Source organism: Hypanus sabinus, chromosome 17, assembly GCF_030144855.1.
Source record: "Hypanus sabinus isolate sHypSab1 chromosome 17, sHypSab1.hap1, whole genome shotgun sequence".
NCBI lineage: Eukaryota > Metazoa > Chordata > Chondrichthyes > Myliobatiformes > Dasyatidae > Hypanus > Hypanus sabinus.
The window spans coordinates 5,622,825-5,645,978 of record NC_082722.1 but is presented as its reverse complement, the minus strand read 5'-3'; the positions used below and the strand labels follow the sequence as shown (position 1 = coordinate 5,645,978).

The 23,154-nt window shown below is 37.6% G+C and overlaps 1 protein-coding gene across 5 annotated transcripts in view; it reads right to left on the bottom strand.

Moving 5' to 3' along the window:
* The window catches only part of cnot1 (CCR4-NOT transcription complex, subunit 1), a 261,162-nt gene that overhangs the window by 91,357 nt on the left and 146,651 nt on the right, over window positions 1-23,154 (bottom strand). For 4 of the 5 annotated variants that reach the window (XM_059992493.1, XM_059992490.1, XM_059992492.1 and 1 more), the window contains 6 exons: window positions 13,598-13,676; window positions 9,283-9,513; window positions 7,433-7,573; window positions 5,019-5,198; window positions 4,518-4,634; window positions 4,281-4,391 (listed from right to left, as the gene is read on the bottom strand). In XM_059992493.1, the coding sequence (XP_059848476.1) occupies window positions 4,281-4,391; window positions 4,518-4,634; window positions 5,019-5,198; window positions 7,433-7,573; window positions 9,283-9,513; window positions 13,598-13,676 (859 nt within the window). The remainder of the gene's footprint in view (window positions 1-4,280; window positions 4,392-4,517; window positions 4,635-5,018; window positions 5,199-7,432; window positions 7,574-9,282; window positions 9,514-13,597; window positions 13,677-23,154) is intronic. The other variant, XM_059992494.1, reaches the window with a different exon arrangement.

Below are 23,154 nucleotides of genomic sequence, written 5' to 3'. Positions count from 1 at the left end.
ATGTCAGGGGTAAGTTTTTCACATAGAGGGTGGTGGGTGCATAGAATGCACTGCCAGCGATGATGGTGGAAGTGGATACAATAAGGCCTTTTAAGAGCCTCTTAAATAGGTACATGAAGCACAGAAAAATAGAGGGCTATGTGCAAGGGAAATTCTGCGCAGTCTCTAGAGTAGGTTACATCATCTGCACAACATTGTGGGCTGAAGGGCCTGTAATGTGCTGTAAATATCCATGTTCTATGTTCTATCCAGGCCTTTCAATAGTCAACATCTTTCAATGACACTCCCCTCCTCATTCTTTTAAACTTTAGTGAGTACAGGAATTGTCTCTCCCAGTCCAGAAATAATTATTAACTATATTAATTAGGTTAACATAGCTGAATATTAAAAGTGGGCCAAATTTCAGTTACAAATTTAGCCTCAGAATTTACAAAGTACTTTCATTTAGAGACTTACTCTGCATTAGTTTTAGTTTGTAAGATAAACTGCTCACACACTTCGAAATGCATGAACTACCTCTCCATTATTGATGTGGAATCAAAAAGATTCACTGCCTTGTTTTAGACAGGAACAGTGTTAACTTTAAAAACACACTGATACAGCTCCCTCTCATCTTGTTATTTCATTAATATGTAGATGATTTACTAACACCACTGCATTAATACCTTATTATAATTATGAATAGTCTATAGCTGTCAGAAGATTGTGCTCATCTCAGCCTATTTACTTGCATCTATTTAAGATTATCAGAGAAGGGTTCTGGACTGAACAGAGTACTTTTGGTATCAACACAAATGTATTATATGCTGGATTTCATGTTAGATGGGATGAATTCTGCAATCCAAATACATTATGGCACAAGGTAAATGCTTGGTGTTGCAGCATAAACAAGACAGAGTCAGAATCAGTAACACTGTAAGGAAATTGGCCCTTCTGCCCATCTTGTCCAAGCTCAAAGTGCCAACCTAAGCTAATCTCAGTTGTAAACATTTGGCCCCTTTCCTATCAGAGACTAATCCAAATGTCTTTTATGTGTTATTGTACCTGCCTCAACTATTTTCTCTGGCAGCTAGTTCCATGAATGCAACATCCTCAGCGCAATGAAGTTGCCCCTCAGGTACCTTTAAAATTTTTCCTTCTTACCTTAAATCTATGCCCACTAGTTTTTGGCTCTCCCCCCCCCCCCCCCCGCTCTCTCAGAAGGTTGTTTGCATTCACCCTATCTATTCCCTCATGATTTTAAATGCTTCTACATTGCCAACTCCTCAGTCTAGCATCCTAGGAAATCAAATATTAGCCTACCTCTATCTCAGAACACGGAGACCAAGCAACATTCTTGTATTAACATCTTTCCTACAACAGGGTGCCAGAGTACACAATACTCCAAGTGTGGTGTCATGAACATCTTGTTCAGATACACCATACATTCCATGTCTTGACTGAAGGACAATGTGCCATATTATCTTCACCACTACCCTGTTCATCCATGCTTCCAATTTCAATGAATATGTAACTATATTCCTCAGTCCACAACCCATTCCGATGCACTACAATTCACTATACAAGACATGACTGACATTTGGCACCTCACGCTTACCTGGATTGAACAATTGCCAATCCCTACCCCGATTATCTACCTGGTCAATAACTCTCTGTAGTTTTAGTCAACTTCCCTCACTGTTTACAACAGCACCTAGGATATTAGATTCTTGACTGGTCAAGGTATGAAGAGATATGGGAAGAAGGCAGGAGATTGGGGCTGAGAGAAAAATTGGATCAGCCGTGATGAAATGACAAAGATGAATCAATGGGCCACTTGGCCCAATTCTACTCTGCCATTCCATCGTGGTAGATCAACAACAGAATGGTTTAAAAAGAAGATGTTAATGTTTTGGAAAGGCTGAGTCAAAGTGCTGACCTTAATCCTATACAATTATTAAGGACCTGAAGCAAGCAGTTCATGCAAGGAAGCCCACCAACATTCCAGAGTTGAAGTAGGTCTAGAAGGAGGAATGGCCTAAAATTTCTCCAAGCTGACGTGCAGGACTGATCAACAGTTACCAGAAATGTTTTGTTGAAGTTATTGCTGTACAAGGGGGTCAAACGAGTTACTGAAAGCAAAGACTCACATACCTTTCCCAACAAATACATGTGTAGACCATCTTTCTCAATAAATAAATAAGTATAATTTTTTTTGTGTTATTTATTTCATTGGGTTCTCTTTATCTAGCTTTAGGACTTGCATGGAGATTTGATCACATTTTTAGGTCATATTTATACAGAAAGAGAGAACGTTCTAAAGGATTTGCAAATTCTAGCACCACTGTACCCATGGATTTGGCCTCCATCGCAGTCTGTGGCAGAGCATTCCACAGATTCACTACTCTCTGGCTGAAAAAAATTCCTCCTTATCCCCGTTCTAAAAGGTCGCCCCTCAATTTTGAGGCTGTGCCCTCTAGTTCTGGATACCTCCACCATAAGAAACATCCTCTCCACATCTACCTTATCTAGTCCTTTCAACATTTGGTAGGTTTCAATAAGATCCCCATGCTTTCTTCTAAATTCCAGTGAATACAGGCCCAAAGCTGCCAAACACTCCTCATATGTTACCCTCTTCATTCCCAGAATCATTCTTATGAACTTCCACTGTACTCTCCCCAATGACAGCACATCATTTCTGAGATATGGGGCCCAAAACTGGTAACAATACTCAAAGTGCAGTCTGACTAATGTCTTATAAAGTTTCAGTATTTTCTCCTCGCTTTTATATTCTATTCCACTGGAAATAAATGCCAACATTGCATTTGCCTTCTTTTCCACAGACTCAACCTGTAAATTAACCTTCTGGGGGTCTTGCACGAGGATTCCCAAGTCCCTCTTCACTCTGACGTTTGCACCTTTTTCCCATTTAGATAATAGTCCACGTTATTGTTCCTTTTACCAAAATGTATTATCATACATTTCACAACACTCTATTCCTTTTGCCACTTTTTTGCCATTGTTCCAATTTGTCCAAGTCATACAGCAATCACATTGCTTCCTCAGCACTACCTACCCCTCCAAGTTATCTTTGTATCATCCACAAACTTTGTCACAATGCCACCTATTCCATTATCCAAATCAATGACAAACAATGTGAAAAGTAGCGGTCCCAATACTGGCCCGAGTAACAGCACTAGTCACTGGCAGCCAACCAGAAAAGGCTCCTATTATTCCCACTCACTGCCTCCTGCCTGTCAGCCATTCTGCTATCCATTTCAGATTCTTTCCTGGAAAGGCAGCCTCGTGTGTGGCACCTCATCAAATACCTTCTGAAAATCAAGTAAATGACATCCATTGCTCCTTTGTCCATTCTGCTCGTTACTTCCTCGAAGAACTCTACAGATTTGTCAGGCAAGATTTCCCTTTGCTGACTTTGACTTATTTTATCATTAGTCTCCATGTACCCTGAAACTTCATCGTTAACAATAGACCCCAAAACTTTCCCAACCACTGAGGTTAGGCTAACAGGCATATAATTTCCTTTCTTTTGCCCTCCTCTTTTCCTAAAGAGTGGGGTGACATTTGCAATCTTCTGGGACCATGACAGAATCAAGTGATCCTTGAAAGAAGCATCTGCTATCTCTTCAGCAATCTCCCTCAGGACTCTGGGATGTAGTCAATCTAGTCCAGGTGACCTATCCACCTTATAACCCTTCAATTTGCCTAGCACTTTTTCCTTTGTAATAGCAATGGGACTCACCCCTGCTCCCTGACATTCACGGACCTCTGGAATACTACTAGTGTCTTCCACTCAACAGTGAAGATGAATGCAAAGTACTCATTAAGTTCATATGCCATTTCTTTGTCCACCATTCCTACATAACCAGCAAAATTTTCCAGTGGTCCAATATCAACTCTCACCTCCCTTTTACTCTTTAATATAACTGAACAAACTTTTGGCATCCTGCTTTATATTACTGGCTAGTTTGCCCTCATATTGCATTTTTCCCCCTTCTTATAGCTTTTTTAGTTGTCTTTTGCTGGAAGTTAAAAGTTTCCCAATAATTTTGATACCAGTATTTCATCCGTTGCTGAAATTAGCAGTCATGTTCACAGAAGAGTAGTGTCTAGTTTGCGACAAGTAAGACAATGATCAAACTCACAAGGAGCCAGTGCAAACAAGAACTTGAGTACTGTCATATTTACTCTAACAGTAGAAACTGCATCCAAATTTTATCAAATCTTTCTTGGGACCGAGGTCACTTCTATCTAACCGTAATAATTTTTTTTAAACTTACCATACTCCTAACGCTGGACTCTAAAACTTTGGCAACGAAAGGGACAACATAGAGCATCTCCTGCTGACCTTTTATGTAAGCTTCCAGCAGCAATGATTTCACATCCAGATCCTACGTACAAAATGAATGCAAAAATAAAAGCAAGACCACCTAAATATTGTAGGTTAATTCAACAACTAAAGACTCTTCAACACCAAAATAGACTCAAAAACTGGTCGAATATGTGAAGGCACTTACAATATGCAAAATGGGTTTATTTTTGGCCAAAGTGATCATGCCCAACCAGTGTCCCAGGTTCTTCAACAATGATCGATCTGAGAAGTTTGCTGCAGCCTTGTCTGAAGTTAACAGTACCTAAAATGGCCAAGAGAAATGGCTAAACAGGGCTGCAACTCATCAAGTTAAAATACCTTAATTATTACTTAGACTTAAAATTAAAATTAATGTAGCACTTTAATGTGCCAAATGGCTTCTAAAGATGCATCACATAAAGATGCTCTGCAAAATTTTACACTATAATGCATTAATGCACTGAGGAGAATAATGTTTAACACCTATATGGATCTATACATTAAAGGATCTTGGGTTTAACGGCTTACCAACTCATGATGTATTGTATTATGAACAGTTACTCTACATTGGCAAAATGCACATATGATGGAAAAAAAGGACAGTCTGCAATGTTAACGGACACAGATGAAAATAAAACCTCAATGTTCATACTTCTACAAATCTTACCTTGATGTTTCTGTATGTTTCAGAGAGCACCATTTTGTTAAACTCTAGGTTTTTCAAGGTATCCATAAAGTTTGAATACAGACTGTGAAAGTTTGGTTCAATGCTAACCCGCTTCATAACCAAATATTGAGATACCCAGGGCATAAACTCATCCTTCACTGTCTCCTTCAGTTCCTCCACCTGTAACACCACAAATTAATAAAACATCATTCATACATTAGTTACAAGGGTACAATCTAAAGTTGAGAAATATTGCAGTTTGGCATTGAAGATTAGAGTGCCATCTTAGTAGGTGACCAAACGATTGATTAACATCTTCAAAGTATTTAATTGCTGTGACAATCAGAGCATCCTGCTCCTAAACAAATAACAGCTTTGCTGGTAAGTTCAATGCTGGGTCTGTAGCTGCTTGTCATCTGTATCAATGATCTGGATGATAAAAGTAATGAACTGGATCAGCAAATTTTCAGATGACACCAAGATTGGGGTGCAGTGGACCTCAAGGAACACTATCAAAGTTTGCAACGAGATCTGAACCAGCTGGAAAAATGGGCTGAAAATGGCAGATCAATTTAATACAGATCAGTGTGAGGTATTGCACTTTGGGAGGTCCAACCCAGTGAGCTGTAGGGAACTGAGAAGTGCAGCAGAACAGAGGGATCTGGGAATCATAATTCCTTGAAAAATAGTGTCACAGATATCTGGGCCAGAAAGAGAGCATTTGGCACACTGGCCTTCATAAATCAAAGTATTGAGTACAGAACCAAGAAGTTATATTGAAGTTGTACAAGATGTTTTGAGGCCTAATTTGGAGTATTGTGTGTAGTTTTGGGCACCTACCTACAGGGAAGATGTCAATAAAATTGAAAGAGTACAGAGAAAATCTACAAAGATGTTGCCGGAACTTGAGGAGCTGAGTTACAGACAAAAGGTTGAATAGGTTAAGACTTTATTCCCTAGAAAGTAGAAAACTGAGGGAGATTTGATAAAAGTATATAATATTATGAGGGGTACAACTCGGGTAAATGCAAGCAGGAACTGAGGTTGGGTGAGACTACTACTAGAGGTCATGAGTTAAGAGTGAAAGGTGAAAAGTTTAAACGGAACATGAGTAGGAGCTTCTTCACTCAAAGGGTGGTGAGAATGTGGAATGAGCGGCCATTGCAGGTGGTAGATATGGGGTTGATTTCAAAATATAAAAGAAATTTGGATGGATACATGGATGGGACAAGTATAGAAGGCTTTGGTCCGGGTGCAGATTGATTGGACTAGGCAGATTAACAGTTCCGCTCAGAGAAGATGGGCTGAAGGCCCATTTCTGTGCTATATGACTACTGTATGACACTACGAATCAAAGTTAAAAGATGAATCATCAACAATATTTATTCTCCAACCACAAAATGCTGCAAATCACAAAGTCATTGAACCACAAAATTAATTGATTGTATTTGATGCATTTGAGTTCTCAATAAGATACAGGATTAGTTATTAATTCTATTATATAGCAAGTTCAAAACATTGTAATTATCTAGCAAATGCTGTCTTCTGGGGACTAGAAATATTTCGGTTTAAATATGTTTAGTGTCATTTCATTATTTACTAAACAAGCAATCTGCACACATACTCAAGGCTCCATAAACTTTTTAAAAAATCTGTCGTCCTCCACTTTGACAGAACTAAGGACAGATTAAAAATCATTGAAAACAGTTGGTCTACTGAAATGAAACAATGGAAACAGGAGGAATACACAAAAGAAAGCCATCCCACTAAAAAGCAAGGCCAAAGCTTCCAAATGTATTATCTTTTGAACCATCATTTTCTATTGATTACAGAAATATCACATATACAAATTTATCAACAAGAATTTAGGAATCTTGAAGATTTGAGTACTGATGCACTCTGGCATAACGAAACACTTTCCTGCTAAATGTTTAATACAGTTCCCACATCAGATCATTTCAGTAGGTAATTAATTAATGGGCTTATTAATGTCACTCAATGGTTTGATCAGATTTGATTAAAACTATGGGGTGAAATTAAGAAGCTCATTAGGTCATTTTTATCATCACAGATACCAATGGGCAGTCATCAATGCTTATAGCTTCTGCTTTGATTGCAAACAGAAATCATTTTAGCTTTGATTTAAGTAATGCCACTGAGCTGAGGATCTGGATGATATACTCCAGCAACAACTCAGTTGGCATTTATTTGAAACTAAACCCAATTTAAATAGTGCACTGCTAGATATTCAAGGTATTTAAATATCCAATGGTTGCAAGAGACTGAAACCAGTGTGCTTGCTGGAGAAACTATTTAATAGAGACTAAGTGTTCTCCAAGTACAAGTTTTCTAAGAATATCAATGTGATAAAAACAGATAAGGATAAAACAGATACTAAACCTCGGAATACCCACCTTCTGTGTCATATTGGACTGTGAGAGGTTGTTAAAGATGAATGCCACTTTTTCTTGAATATTTTCAGGAGGTTCCACTATCCTCTCTGCCTGGTCTGTGGCAACCAACAATGTTTCTATGTTTGTTGTATTGATAGAGGGCTAAAAATAAAGGATTTTATTTAATATGATGCCTATGGAATGGTATTAAAACATTATCCATTATAAAATCTTACTTGGAAAAGCAACCCACTCCTCAAATGTTTCATGTTCTAAGGAATTGGCAGTTAAATTCAGGATTATTTTTAAGAATTTAAATTAATCAAAGACTAAAATCCATAATTTGCCACAGATGATGTATTAGCATCTGCACCAGACTCAAGAGGCAAATGGGTCTGGGTTCGAATCCACCTGGCACCTTGCATGCTTTTCATTCGTGCTGAGTTGAGCACCAAACTAACAACTCCGCTTCATAAAACAGACAAAAATTCCAAAGAAATGGCAAGTTAGCTGCCCAATGTGCCACAAGCCATAGAAAGGAACAACAAGTCACTGAACAACAATCTTTTACTGTGGGCTCTTATGAGCTTTGGAACATCTAAGTATAAAAAAATCATTACAACTGTAGACATTGAATTCTCATCCAGCTGGATGAAGTTGAGCATTTGTTTTCACAGCATGGTATTTAAATTTTGCATATGCTCAATATTCTATATATTTAGATGATGTAATTAAAATCTCAGCCTGTTATTTACAGGAACTGTAATGTAACATTTTTGAAACAGTAACATGCATTATAAAATAACTATTACATGGAGATAAAATCTTTGAAAAGTAACAGCACAAAAAGTTTGTGATCGCAATTTGCTGTAACAGCAGATCAAAAGCCCAAGTAGAGTTTTGAAATGACTAAACCACATGTATGAATGCAAGATAGGACACTTCTTATTGAGAAATCCAATGATACCTGAAATATGAATGGCACCTTTTGAAAGTTGGAGGTGATAAACTAATCACGAGATCTTTCTTAGCCCTTCTCAAACATATGGAGGGGAACAGAAAAATTAAAAAATGGTATGCAAAATACTTTACAATATTAATTTCCATTTTGCAGAACTGGAATATTCTCAATCTTATAACATCTACTAAATTACCAATATAGAGTCAAACTACCAACTCCTGGAAAGAAAATGATAATGGACCTACTGTTGGGAAAGCTGCCCATGCTTACAGCTAAAGTATGAACCAAACACTTCTACATAGCTGCTTAAGTCTATCACAATCCATAATGTAGGGCCCAGCATGGCAGCATTATGCAATGGCAATACCATCATTAGCAGGGCTGGGGAGTGGAAGTGAAGTGACCAAATGCAAAGACAGCAAATGCCAGCACCGTCAGTCTTCAGCAGCTATTAGGTACTAGGGTTCTGAATGACTTGGACATTCAAATGCTTAAAAACAGTGAAAAAACATACACATTTAAACAAAAGAAAATACCCTAGAAAGAGCTTCTCAATCTAGAAAGTCTTGTCCTTTGCATTTGGTCCTGTCCATTCAAATATTGAACCTACTGTCCTTGATTTAGGCAAGAGGTAGCAAACACTGGGCTAGAAGATTCACCAGTGCAGCTGCTCAAGATCAGGAGCAAATTCATGCTCTAACACTGGACATCATGAAAAGGAATGGATTTTGGAAATCAGTAAAGAAAGTGGCTGGAAGACTACACAGGAATCCTAATCTTGGTGGTACTTCAACTGAAAAATATTAGGCAGTTTGAGATGTAACTGCTGGCATTTCACAGTAAGTTCCAGCCCATTATTGTAAATGAACTTAATCTCTGCTGCCAGTGTAAAACCATCATAAACACTCACCGGTACATCTTTCTTAAAGCTCACTCCAGTCGGCCTGGTAACTGTAGTTGCTTTGGTGACTGTGGTGGTTGTGGAAGTGGTTACTATGGCACTGACCTGTCTGGCCATAGGGGTCTTATTCTGAGCCTGTGCTTGAGCCTGAGCTTGTGCCAAAGCAATACTGCCAGGCGTTGTAATGCTACCCTGCATTTTCACAGGGGGGTCTCGGGACTGCTGGCCATATTCAATGTACTAGAAGAAAAGGAAAATTAAAAAAAAATGACAATAGTTAGTATAGCTCATTGTTGTAAAATTACCCTAACATAAGCAAACATTATTCAGCTTACCCAAAAAGTGGACACTATTGTTTTTTGTTTCGACAGAACATATTTAAAATTATATTGAGCCCACTTATGACCCCAAACATGGATTTATCTGATTTCATTTGGGGATGTGATCTTTGGAGCTTATGGTTGATATTACAGAATTACTCTCAGTCACTGGGTGAAGGGAGAGAGGAACAGACTAACTGAAGCTGATAAATTTACCAGTGGCCCATCCATTGTGAAACACAAACTCAAGTGTACTAGGTGGCATTAGTAACTTTGATGATATGCTCATGGATTTAGGGTCCAGGAAATAATTCAAATGTTCAGGAGAACAGGGAAAAGGTTGGTGACAAAGATACCTCATCAACCAAATGTTGTTCATGCAAAGAAAAACAAAGCATACACAGTTCACTGCCCTTTGTTCTGTGGCAATTAAAACAAGGTCACACTGTATATTAAGCAAAATGACAAGTTCATATTAATACATTTTGTCAAGGCACTTTTAATCAATGTCTTTTTTTAAACTTCCACTTTCCTAATCCTTTCACAAATTAGATAAAATCTTTGCTACATTGCTACTGACTTCTTTGTATAGCGAACAGCTCCATCATATTTACCCTAACTGGGACCCTCAATTTTATATACTTGGATTAAATCTTCTACTAACCTATTCCACTCCTAAACACAGAAACTCAGGCTACCCAATGTCTTATTGTAATCAAAATTCTCCAGTCCTTCCAAATTCTCCCATGTACTTCCTCACATCCTTCCTGTAATCCAATAATTAGAAGTGCTCACAGTATCCTCAGAAAATAAATACCTCATTAAAAGTATACTATATGCCTTAAATGGCATATGCATATGTCCTTTCAATGGGTGTCTATACACATGCATCTCAAGGTGACTCCTTTCATCTGTATTCCTCAGAATTTTATAATTTGCTCTGTTGCCTGTTGCAAATACTTCATGTTGCTCTGAACAGAATCCTACTTGCCTATTTACCTGGCCACTCCTTTGATATCTACCCGCTTCCTTCCTATATCATCAATCATTGTCAACTGTGTTATAAGCTGGCACTTCATCATTTCCATTGTTGAACTATAGATCAAATGGTTCCCAAACTGCTCTTTCCTTCTCACCAAGTTTATTTGGATTAGACTTACCACTTATTCTTTGCTAATCACACTAGACCTGATCAGACTTTATCAAAATCTAGCTAAAGCACTCCACTCATCTGCCCTCTTTAATTATATCAATCAGTTTATTCATTGATATGATGTCTTGTTTAACAAATACGTACGGACTGTTCTTAATTAAACATTTTTTAATATAATTTTTCTGCTCCTCAAAACTTTCCATCCCAAGTCTGGTTGATTGGCCTGTAGTTAATCTAATCTTCTGCATTTTAATTCTATACATCTCCTGACACAACTGATAGCAAAACTGGCTGAAAAATGATGATCACCGTGACCTCCCATTTATCCAGGTATTATGGTACTAAACTCCTACATATTTCATAAGAATATATACATAATCAAGAGCAGGCTAGTCAGACTGTTGCACCACCTCTGCCATGAACGCAAAGTTGTTCTCAACACCACACCCTTTAACTCTTACATCTTAAACATCTCCCACCTTGAAGATATTCAGTAACTCTGCTCCACAGCTCGCAGTGGTAGAAAATTCCAAAGCAATAAATTAGCAACCATTTATTCTGAAACAATGTCTCCTCATACTTCATAGGCCTGTGAAGGGATAAGCTCTCTCAGAATTCACCCTGTCTGACCTCCTTACAGGTTTCAATTCTAAACTTCACATATCTCTTTAATATCTACACCAATAATTTTCATGATGACTGGTGCAAAGTATTGAAGAAACAGAATTACATGGTGATCACAAGGAAGGAGAGCTCTCGGTTGTTGAATCCATAGCAATCCAAAAGTAATGCAGTAGCTTATATACCAATTTAAGGCTTTCCATTCTTGCTTGTCAAAATGTTTATTCTAATTTACTCAGGCAAGCTTTTTCTCATCCCAAAGAAGACGGCTCTCAAAATAACATTGTGCTGGTCAAGGTAAGGGAGCAAAATCAGGCCTTTTAACCATGGTTGATCTACAAAGGTATTATCCCTCTCAAACCCTCTCTTAGGCAGGCATATGGAGGAATTTAAGGTGGGGGGTGATATATGGGAGGCAGGGTTTAAGGGTTGGCACAACATTGTGGGCCGAAGGGCCTGTACTGTGCTTTATGTTCTGAACCCATTCTCCTGCCTTCTCCCTGTAACCTTTGACACTCATTAATTTACAACCTAATATCCATTCCTTTGCTATTCAAAAACCTGTCATATTATGATTACTATTTCTTGGATGCCCTCCCATTTCACCACAAGCTGGCCCATTTTTGAGAATCAAGTCCAGCGAAGTAATTTCCATCAATGAACAGTGACCAAGCTACATCTCCTGCACACCCTTTAGGTACATTACCTCTTCTTCCTATTATTGATAAGTCTCATATTTGTACTGTTGAAGTAAAAACCTAATAGTACCAGTATATTTAAGTAAATTTGTTAATTTAATCAATACTGACATAACCAGACACCTCAGAAGTGTGCCACATGTGAATATCCAGAACACATCTGAATCAGTGTGCAATAAACTTCATCAGATGAGATGTTTTACGTTCAGGCTTTGAAGTTTGAATAATAGCTGCCTATACTATAGTCCACCTGTGAAGCTGAATGATTCATGCCTGGGTGGGGGTGGAGGGGGGTGTGCATGAATAAAAACTTGTGGCAATAACTGTCAAAATTAAGACAAATGCTCCAGGACAGGTTTTCAAGAATAGGGAAAGAAGCAACAGAAGTGGAGGACTGGCAGTGCAAATTACAGGGACACATTACAAAAGTATGTCCTAGAACAATCAAAGATAGTGGTTTAATTAAGAAAATACCAGTGTGATTACAAGGACAATTCTTCAGGTTGCCAATTGAGTAGTATATATAGAATCAAATACACAAAGAAACTACAGAGATGAGTAAAAGTGATTATGGTGATTTCAATCATCATCATTTCCTCTGCCTCTATGCACATTTACATTTCTGGTCTTTATTTTTCCTTTATTCATTTGCTCCATGTATTTACAAAACATCATTCCTTGATTATACTTTTGTAACTAATATCCATGGGTTTAGATTGTACCACATTTTTCTTTTCGATCTTACAATTGTACTAGATATGGCAAAGTTATTTCCCATGGTAGGGGAGTCTAGGGCAAGAGGGCACAACTTCAGGATTGAAGGACGTCCATTTAGAACAGAGATGTGGAGAAATTAGTCAGAGGGTGGTAAATCTGTGGAATTTGTTGCCAGGAGTGGCTGTGGAGGCTAAGTCACTGGATGCATTTAAGACAGAGATAGATAGGTTCTTGATTAGCCAGGGCATCAAAGGGTATGGGGAGAAGGCAAGGGGGTGGGGATGATTGGAAGAATTGGATCAACACATGATTGAATGGCGGAGCAGACTCGTTGGGTTGAACAGCCTACTTCTGCTCCTTTATGCCTAATCCAACACTGTGTCCTTTGAGATACTATATACTATACTGGGAACACAATGGCTTTAAGCTTTCCCCATTTCTCTTTGGAATATCATCAGCATTAAAACTACCATTTCCAACCTATTTCAGCAAAATCACAACCTGGTAATCATATTCTACTTCATTTGAGAATTTTTACACACTCCAAAAAATTTGCCATTTCACAACCACATCAAATCTAACTGAATTATAGGCTTTGCAGCACGTAGATTTGTGGAGTAAGACAACATCAAAACTTCATTAAAGTCAGATTCTAAGTTGTATTGAAACAACATTGGGCTACAAATCATAGCAACACAAATGTGACCTTAGTCATGAAGACCACTGGTTTGGCTGTCAGGAATTAATACAGAATAAGCTAAGGAACTATCGTTTATTTACAGAAACACGCATGCCACTATTAGAGTATCACTTACCTCCTGTAAATGATGAGGAAATTGTAAAAAGTGGCCAATAGAAGCTAAATGTTGGCAATACTGGGGATAGTCCTTCAATCTACAACCACAAAGTTCATCATTAGAAAAAAATGATATTCATAAGACAATTAATATAAACAGAATATGGTCAAAGTGTATAAAAATTGACCACTCACATCAAAGTTTAATGAAAAAGGTTTGCAAACACCGCAGAAATGAATACAATTAATATTTTAATTCTTTGATATCATCCAATTCAAATAAAATTGTCCTCAGTTTCACCAAACCGTCCATCTCTCATTACATATTAGCTTTTCAACATTTTCATAGCTTTTGAACTTTTTGCCAGAGAGATCAATTTAGAGCAGAAATTTCAGATTTGGACAGGTGAAGTATTAGAAGGAAGTGTGAAATGATGCACTTTGGCAGAAGGGCTAAGTAGAAGCCATACAAACATTAGTGAAATTCTGAAATGTGCAGTAAGAAGAATTTGCAGTCTTCATGTACGTAGATCTTTTGAGGCAGGATATACTGAATGAGTAGTTAGCAAAGCAAATTTCATAACTTGGATTTTAAAAGCAGAATTTTGAGTAAACAAAATTTGAGCTGTGTTGTTGAACAAACTACTCTGTGGCCTAACCAGAGTTTTAAGCCCTGTCCTGATCAAATTTTCATAAACATGCAAGGCCCTTGAAAGGGTGCCTGAGAAATTTATCAGAAAGGAATTTACCAGGAAGGGGATGACATGTAGAAGCTTAGGTTCAGAAGCTGGGTTTGTTCTTGGAGGAGTATATACAAGGGCAATCTCTTAGAGGCTTAAGATTATGACGTTTAGCAAAGGCAAAGAAAAACTGTGCTCCCCTGATGATGGAACAAGGACAAGGGAAAGTAGATTTAAGATTTTGTCCAGGATATAGAGGCTTGTTAGAAAGAATACTAATTTTCTTTGAAAAAAATTACACAGTAAGCATAATGACCTTAAACTTGATGCTTATGAGGGTGGTTGGAAGTACAGGTAATCAATGCCCTTGAAAGAAATAGGACAGCCTTTGAAGAGAATAAACACAGGGCTAGATTTGAAACATTGACCATCCTTTGCCGGCATAGATAAAAACACAAAATGCTGGCAGAACTCAGCAGGCCAGACAGCATCTATGGGAGGAGGTAGTGACAACATTTCGGGCCGAAACCCTTCATCATCAAAACACTCCTGATGAAGGGTTTCGGCCCGAAACGTCATCACTACCTCCTCCCATAGATGTTGTCTGGCCTGCTGAGTTCTGCCAGCATTTTGTGTTTTTATTTATTTCCAGCATCTTCAGATTCACTCGTGTTTGCCGGCACAGATGCTGCTTAGCCAACTGTGTTCTTCCAATTTCTGTGTTTCTGGGTTGGAAGGGTCAACGGGGCTAACTGGATTGCTCTGCATAAAGCAGAATGACTCCATCATAATTACTAAAAACATTTTATCTGCTGAATGATTTGATACATTTGGTAAAAGAGGCAGTTGTAATTAAATAGTACAATATTAGAAAGGGTACAGAAGCAGAGACTTAATTTATTTCAACATTCTTTTGTTTTAAGAAGACAGTCAGGATTGATGGATTTTAATAAAGAATAAGGAAACAATCGCAAAGCTTTAGAAAGCACTGTTTAGACCAGGTATGTTCCGTTTTTGATAGGGCAAGACAGACGTTGAAATGTAGCATAAAAAGGTTTGAGAATTGTATGAAAGCTGAAGGATGTTGAGGTTGGCCTCGTAAATTGAAGGATCAGAGGATATTTAGTGGGTCTAATGAACACAAAAATAGATTCAGTAAAAAGTTTCTGTTGCACTGTTTACAGTACTCAGAACAGAGATTTAAAGCCACTTTCAAAAGTAGTAGAAAAAGTTTAAGGGTCTTTGGTCTAAAATGTTAACTCTTTCTCTTCCCACAGGTATAGTCTGACCTACTGAGTATTTCCAGCATTTGCCAGTTTTTTTGTATTAGATCAAGCTCCAGTTTAATTATCATTCAAACAAATATAAATATAGCAAAACTAAAAAGCGTTCCTCTGAGGCCAAGGTGCAAATACATCACCAACAGCACATAACACAGGGACTTCACACACGTCTGCTCTTACCCCATCCTCCCAACATGCTACCAGGGATAGGGTTCCTCTTGTCCTCACTTACCACCCCACCGGAGTTTGTGTCCTGCACATAATTCTCCGAAACTTCTGCCATCTCCAAACACATCTTTCCCATCCCTTCACTTCCTCATTTCCACTCTCCCTAAGCAACTCCTTTGTCCATTCATCCCTCCCCACTGACCTTCCTCCTGGTACTTATCCTTGCAAGCAGAACAAGTGCTTCTCCTGCTCCTACACCTTCAAACAGTCCTTCCAGGTGAGGCTACACTTCACCCGTGAGCCTGTTGGGGTCATATCTGTGTTCAGTGCTCCCGGTGTGGCCTCCTGAAGATTGATGAGAACCAACGCAGATTGGGAGACAACTTCGCCAAGCACTCTGTCCACCAGTACAAGCAGAATCTCCCAGTGACAACCCATTGTAATTCCACTTCCCATTCCAATATGTCTATCCATGGCCTCCTCCACTGTCCATACTTAGGTCGGAGGGACAACACCTCATGTTCCATTTGGGTAGCCTCCAACTGGTGACACGAACATTGATTTCCTCAAATTTCCAGTAATGCCCCCCCCCTCACTATTTCCCATCCCCTTGTCCCTCTCTCAAGTTATCCTCTTGCCAGCGCATTGCCTCCCTCTGGTGGTACTCCTCCCCCCCCCCAACCTTTTTCTTCCTCCCATGGCCTTCTACTTCTTTCATCAATCAACTTCCTAGCTCTTTGCTTCATCCCTCCCCCTCCAAGTTTCATCTAATGCCTGGTGTTTCTCTCTCCCCTCCCCCCACCTTTCAAATCTACTCCTCAGCTTTTTCCCCCAGTCCTGCTGAAGGGTTTCAGCCCAAAACGTTGACTGTACTTTTTCTGTTAGATGCTGCCTGGCCTGCTGAGTTCCTCCAGCATTTTGTGTGTGTAGCACATACAGTATGATTTCAGAGAAGCATACAGTCACAAAAAAATATATAGCCCAAGTCCCTGAGTGTCATGATTGGCATGGCAAGGCAAGTTATCTTTTTTTTATTAAATTTTAGAAATTACAAAGAATAAATGTAATAGTAAAATAGTAAGAAAGATAATATTAACCCTCCCCCCCTTAAACCTTATCTAAAGAAAAAAAAAGAAAGAAAGAAGAGAAAGATTGCCTGGATATCGGAGGATCCCCACATGCTCCATGGAGGTCAAAATAATTTTGATATTTATTTTTTATTTTTCCAATTACTATAATTTTATCTTCAAAGGACCTATGTATTTAATCCTATCTTTTGTAAGTATGGGAGCCAAATTTTCAAAAATATATCATATTCATTTCTTAAATTATACGTAATTTTTTCAAGTGGAATACAACTATGTATTTCATTATTCCAACGATCCATAGTTAAATATAAATCAGATTTCCAACTATCTGCGATAACCTTTTTGGCTACTGCCAATGCAATTTTTATAAATTTTTTCTGATACTTGTTCAATTTAAGTTTCGGTATTGTCCCTTCAATGTCTCCTAATAAAAATAATAGTGGGCTATGTGGGAATTGTACTCCAATAATTTGTTCCAATAAAAGTCTTAAATTTATCCAAAATGGTTGAGTTTTAAAACAAGTAGAATGTAAAAAGGTACCAATTTCTTGATTACATCGAAAACACTGGTCAGATATATTTGAATTTAATCTATTTTTGTTCTGTGGTGTTATATATAATTGATGTAAAAAATTATATTGTATTAATCTAAGTCGAACATTTATTGTATTTCTCATACTACCAAAACATAATATTGACCATTTTTTCCCATCAATTTTAACATTCAAATCAGATTCCCATTTTTGTCTTGATTTATGAATTCCTAATTTAATTATTTGATTTTGAATCAAATTATACATACAAATGTAAATTTTTTAATTCTTCCTTTCTGAATCAATATTTCTATTTCATTAGGTTTTGGCATCAACATTGTTTGTCCCAGCTTTTCTCGTAAATAGGCTCTTAATTGAAAATAACAGAAAAGAGTGTTATTTGATAACTTATATTTATTTTTTAATTGATCAAACGACATCAATATACCTCCTTCGAAACAATCACCTATATATTTAATCCCCTTTTGGAACCAATTATGTAAAAGTTTATTATCCATTGTAAAAGGAATAAGCCTATTTTGAATTAAAGTTCTTTTTGCTAATAAAGATTTCTTTATCTTTTCATCCATATTTACCTTATTCCATAAATCAATCAAGTGTCTTAATATAGGAGATTCTTTTTTTTCCCGTATCCATTTGGATTCCCATTTATATATAAAATCTTTTGTTTGTATGTTTTCTCCTATCTTATCTAATTCTATTCCAATCCATGCCGGTTTTTCTTCATAAAAAAAAATGCAATAAATCTAAGTTGATTTGCTTTATAATAATTCTTAAAATTTGGAAGTTGTAACCCTCCTAAATCAAATTTACATGTCAATTTTTCCAATGATATTCTTGACATCTTTCCTTTCCAAAGAAATTTCCTTACATATTTATCCAGTTCTTGAAAAACTTCTGAGGCAATTGTTTTGGTAAAGTTTGGAATAAATATTGCAATCTAGGAAATATATTCATTTTTACAGCATTAACTCTACCTATTAATGTTATTGGTAACATCATCCATTTATCAAGATCCTCTTTTTTTTAATAATGGCAAATAATGTTGTTTATATAAATTTTTTACATCATTATCAACTCCAATACCTAAATATTTTATCCCATTTATTGACCATCGAAATTGAGTTACTAAATCAACATTGATTATAATTTTCTTTGGTAAGGGGTAAAATTTCACTTTTATCCCAATTTACTTTATAGCCTGATACTTTCCCATATTCTTCCAATCTAAAAGATAATCTTTGCAATTTATTTGTTAAATAAATCAAAACATCATCAGCAAATAAATTAATCTTATATTCTTGATTAACTCTAAAACCCCCAATATCTGAATCTGTTCTAATTAATTCTAATGGTTCTGTTGCCAATACAAATAAAGCAGGTGATAATGGGCAGCTTTATCTAGTTGACCTCATTAAGCAAAATGGTGTTGAAATCTGACCATTTGTAACTACTTTAGCTTGAGGATTAGTATTTAAAGTTTTAATCCATTGTATAAGAGATTTTCCTAACTCATATTTTTCCAATACCTTAAATAAAAGATCCCATTCCAATCTATCAAATGCTTTTTCTGCATCCAAAGCAACTGCCACACTCATTTCCTCTCTTTTTTGTGCCAGATGAATAATACTAAGTAACCGAGTTATATTATCCATTGATTGTCTATTTTTAATAAAACCTGTTTGATCCATATGTAAATTTTGGTAAATATTTAGATATTCTATTAGATAAAATTTTTGCTAGTATTTTATAATCTGTATTCAACAAAGAAATAGGCCTGTATGATGTTGGTTTTAAAGGGTCTCTATCTTTTTTTGGCAATACAGTTATGAACACTGTTAAAAAAGATTGAGGAAGTTTATGCATTCTTTCCACTTGGTATATTAATTCCATAAAAGGAGGAATTAATAAATCTTTAAATTTTTTATAAAACTCAGGAGGAAAACCATCTTCTCCTGGGGATTTATTACTCTGAAGTGATCCTAAAGCTTCTTCAACCTCTTTTAATGTAAAGAGCATATCTAATCCTTTCTGTTCTTCCAAATTTAATCTTGGAAGCATTATTTGTGATAAAAATTTATCTATCTCAGCAGTCTTATTTTGTGATTCTGATTGATATAGTTCAGTAAAAAAATTCTTGAAAGTTTCATTAATTTCTAAAGGCTAAGAAGTAACCTTATTTACACTTGTTCTAATTGCATTTATCATTTTAGAAACCTGTTCTGTTTTCAACTGCATGGCAAGTTATCTTGGTTCAACCTGTTCTTTTACCAACAGAACACTGGAAGGCAGCATTGAGTGAACACTGGAGCACAATGCCAATGGGAGGGTCCAGCCCCCAAGCTAGAACAGATTCCCACATCACCTCAGCATCTCCTCTCCAGGGCGAATGCAACAGGTGATGCCCAGCCAGGCCTTGTCCACACTGCAACTGAGGCAATGCAGCTCCCCCACTGTCCATTTCACCAATAAACCGGTGAGTTGATTACTATTCTCACACTATTCCCATTCAGATTTTTTTTTATTCTCTTAAAAATATTCTTATCTGGATTGCACTGCCTTTAAGGATAGTGGAGGAAGAATCAATAGCAATATTGAATGAGATAAATAAGAAAAAGAAAGAATAACATAGGTGTGAGTAAAATTAGACAGCGTTATGGGAGAACTAAGATGGGACTAATGGACAAAACTGCTTCTTTTTATGTTCATCAGTTCTATCACAACATAGCAGAGCAAATAACCCAATGCAAACATGGGAATTCAAGAACATATTCATATACAAGTCTAAGGAACATCACGTAGTCAAATACCCCAAAGCATTTCACAGCTGTCGGCAGACTAAAATGGAGATTAAATAAAAGATTGCAAGGTTTTGAAATAAGTTTTACGGTGAGTGTGTATGAGAATACGGGGATACAGGGGTAAAGGGAGGAATGGGAAACAAAAAAAAAGAATTCAGCAATAGGCAAAAATGTCCTCAGTTTAGGACTGAACAAAGGCAGAACTTAACATTTTTCAACTTCAAGGAGGCAAAAAGCAATAGTGTGAGAATAGAATTTGTGGAGGAAGACAAATAATATATTTCAATTTTTAGCTGTGAATAAGGAAGGAGCCATTGGTAAACCTTTAGAAAAATCCAAAGTTAACAACAAAAGTGTATGTGTAATTACACATTACGTAACTGCAGGTTTCAAAAGGATAAGTTAATAAAGCTTACAGAGACCTGCACAGATAAGAGAGTGGTGGTCCAACAGGTTGCATAAAACTGCAGGGAGCAAAACGATTTCTTTACATTTCCTTACAACACAAGAAGAGACTAATCAAGCATATACTAATTCTCCGAGCATTTTAGTAAGCTCCACTGTCCAACTCATTTCCCGGTAACTTACTTTCTATTATATGCCCACCAATTGATCGCATTCTTTTCCTACCTACCTATTCTAGGAGTAATTTACTTATTAATCTGCAGGTCTTTTAGATGCCAGAGGACTACAGGGAATTGAGGAATTCACTTTATCATGCTGGTAAAGTGCAAACTCCATAAGGAAGCACCCGTGATTAGAAATGAACCCAATTCACTGGAACTATGTAGGAGCAGCACCACTGTTCTACCCTATACTAAAATATTGTCCACATTCAATAGCAGTTTCCAGTTTATGAAAAAGTTATCACATTGGAAAGGCTACAAGAGAAGGAGGTCCATTGTGTCTGTGCTTGCTGAAGAGAGCTACCCACTTTATTCCACATAATAAAGGGGAAGGAATGATACAGTGAGTACACCAGATCTCTTCAATAGTTTGAGTGAGAGGGTGCAAAGTTGGCACGAGAGTTTAATGTGGGAAAGTAAGAGGTCTTGCACTTTAGAAAGGGGAGGCTAAAGGTAAGTTATCTAAATGGACAAAACATGAGATGTCTAGCAGTGTTCTTGCGTATGAATCACTTATTAGAGATGTGCAGCAAATGACTGGGAAGGCAAATAGCATATTAGTCTTTACAGAAAGAGGAATGGGGTTTAGAAATGGGAAATTCTCGGTGAAAAGAGGTGGAGGCTATTGCAAGTTTCTTTCTTTTTGTACATTTAAATCAGTGGAAATGACAATCAGGACAGTGGAATACTCCTCTTGCAGAACACAAGAAGACAGGAACACCTCTAATAACCATGACTACAACACCTGCAAAAAATGAATCAGATGCAGCTTTTTATAGACTGTATTAGGGAACTTGAGCTGAGGGGGTTGACTGATAGAAGATGCAGGAAGGCAGTTAAACCCAAGATGCAGGATACAGGTAACTGGGTGACAAATCGGTGGCTAGTGCAGGATTTCCCTGTAACTGTTCCTTTCAATAACAAGATTATTGTTTTGGTTAACATTGAGGGGCAAACAACCTCTTGCATTGTGACTCAGAAGGGAAGGAGGAAAGAGGACAGCAGTAGAGAGAGGATTCAATGGTTAGGGGATCAGACAGAAAATTCCTAGATGGTATACTGCATCCCAGGTGCCAGGGCCATCTTGAGTCCTTAGCATTCTTAAGGGGATGATCAGCCAGAAGTCATGGTCCACATTGTTACCAATGACAGAGACAGGAAGGGTGACAAGGCTATAGAGTGAGCTCAGGGAGTTTGGTTCTAAGGTAAAGGACACAATCTCTAGGGTGCTATCTATGCCATGTGCTAGTGAAACCAGAAACAGGATGATTATTTGGTTTAACATGTGACTAAGGAGTTGATGATCTAGGAGGGAGGGCTACAGATTTTTGGATCTCTGGACTCTCTTCCAGGGAAAGTGGAACCTGTTCAGACAGGACAGTTTGCATCTGAATTGGAAGGGACCGATATTTTTGTGGAAAAGTTTGTTAGTGCTGCTCCAGAGGGAGGGATTAAACTAGAGTTGCAAGGGAAGTGGAACCAGAGTGCCAGGGCAGCTAATGGGAGTCTTCCGGCAAGATGGTGGTGAGTTCAAATGCAGCAAACTGAAGATATTTTCTTTTTTTTTTACGATTGCAGGACAATGCTGGACTTTAAGAACTTCAAGTACTCTGAGTCTACTCCATCAGCGAACCACTCGTTAGCAGAGGAGCGGAACAAGGTGCAGACTGTGTTATTGCCTGCTAAAAGGCGGCACTGGAGTTGGTACACAAAGATAGTGTGCAATCTACTGTGAGTGATTATCTTGGATGTTTCTCTTCTGATCACATTATTGATAAAGTAAAATGCAGCAAGTCTGTTTCCCTTGTTTATTGGAAAGACAAACGGTGGGAGAGCTGCATGGCCTTGGTTGTAGGAGTATCATGCCTCAGGGCTCCAGACTTGTCAGTTGCAGCAGTCCAGGATGGAAGACGCCATATGCGGTGTAGCTCAGTATCCGTGCTGGGTTGGCAGCTGGCCTCTCCTGTTAGTGCTGCCCTCCAATGTTTGATTAGTGAAAAGACAAAACTGCAGTGTGTCTGTGGACTACTGAAGGCTGCTTATTCTTGCCAATAATACCCAGGCACCATCATTTTACAGGATATGTCACTCAGGGGTTTGGGCTATATATATTCTTTTGTATGATTGTTTATTTACACATGTGCTATATGTGCTTTGTGCTGTGTATGACTGTTGGTGATATGTTTTACACCTTGGCCCCAGAAGAATGCTTTGCTTGGCTGGATTCATGGTTGTTCAAGTATGGTTGAATAATAATTAAACTTGAAGTGAGTGCTTGTGGGGAAAAGAAGACATTAAGTCCACAAAGACAGGAACCAAAAAAGCATGGTGGGACTAATGCTCTTGTATTATGTCTATTTCAACGCAATGAGGATT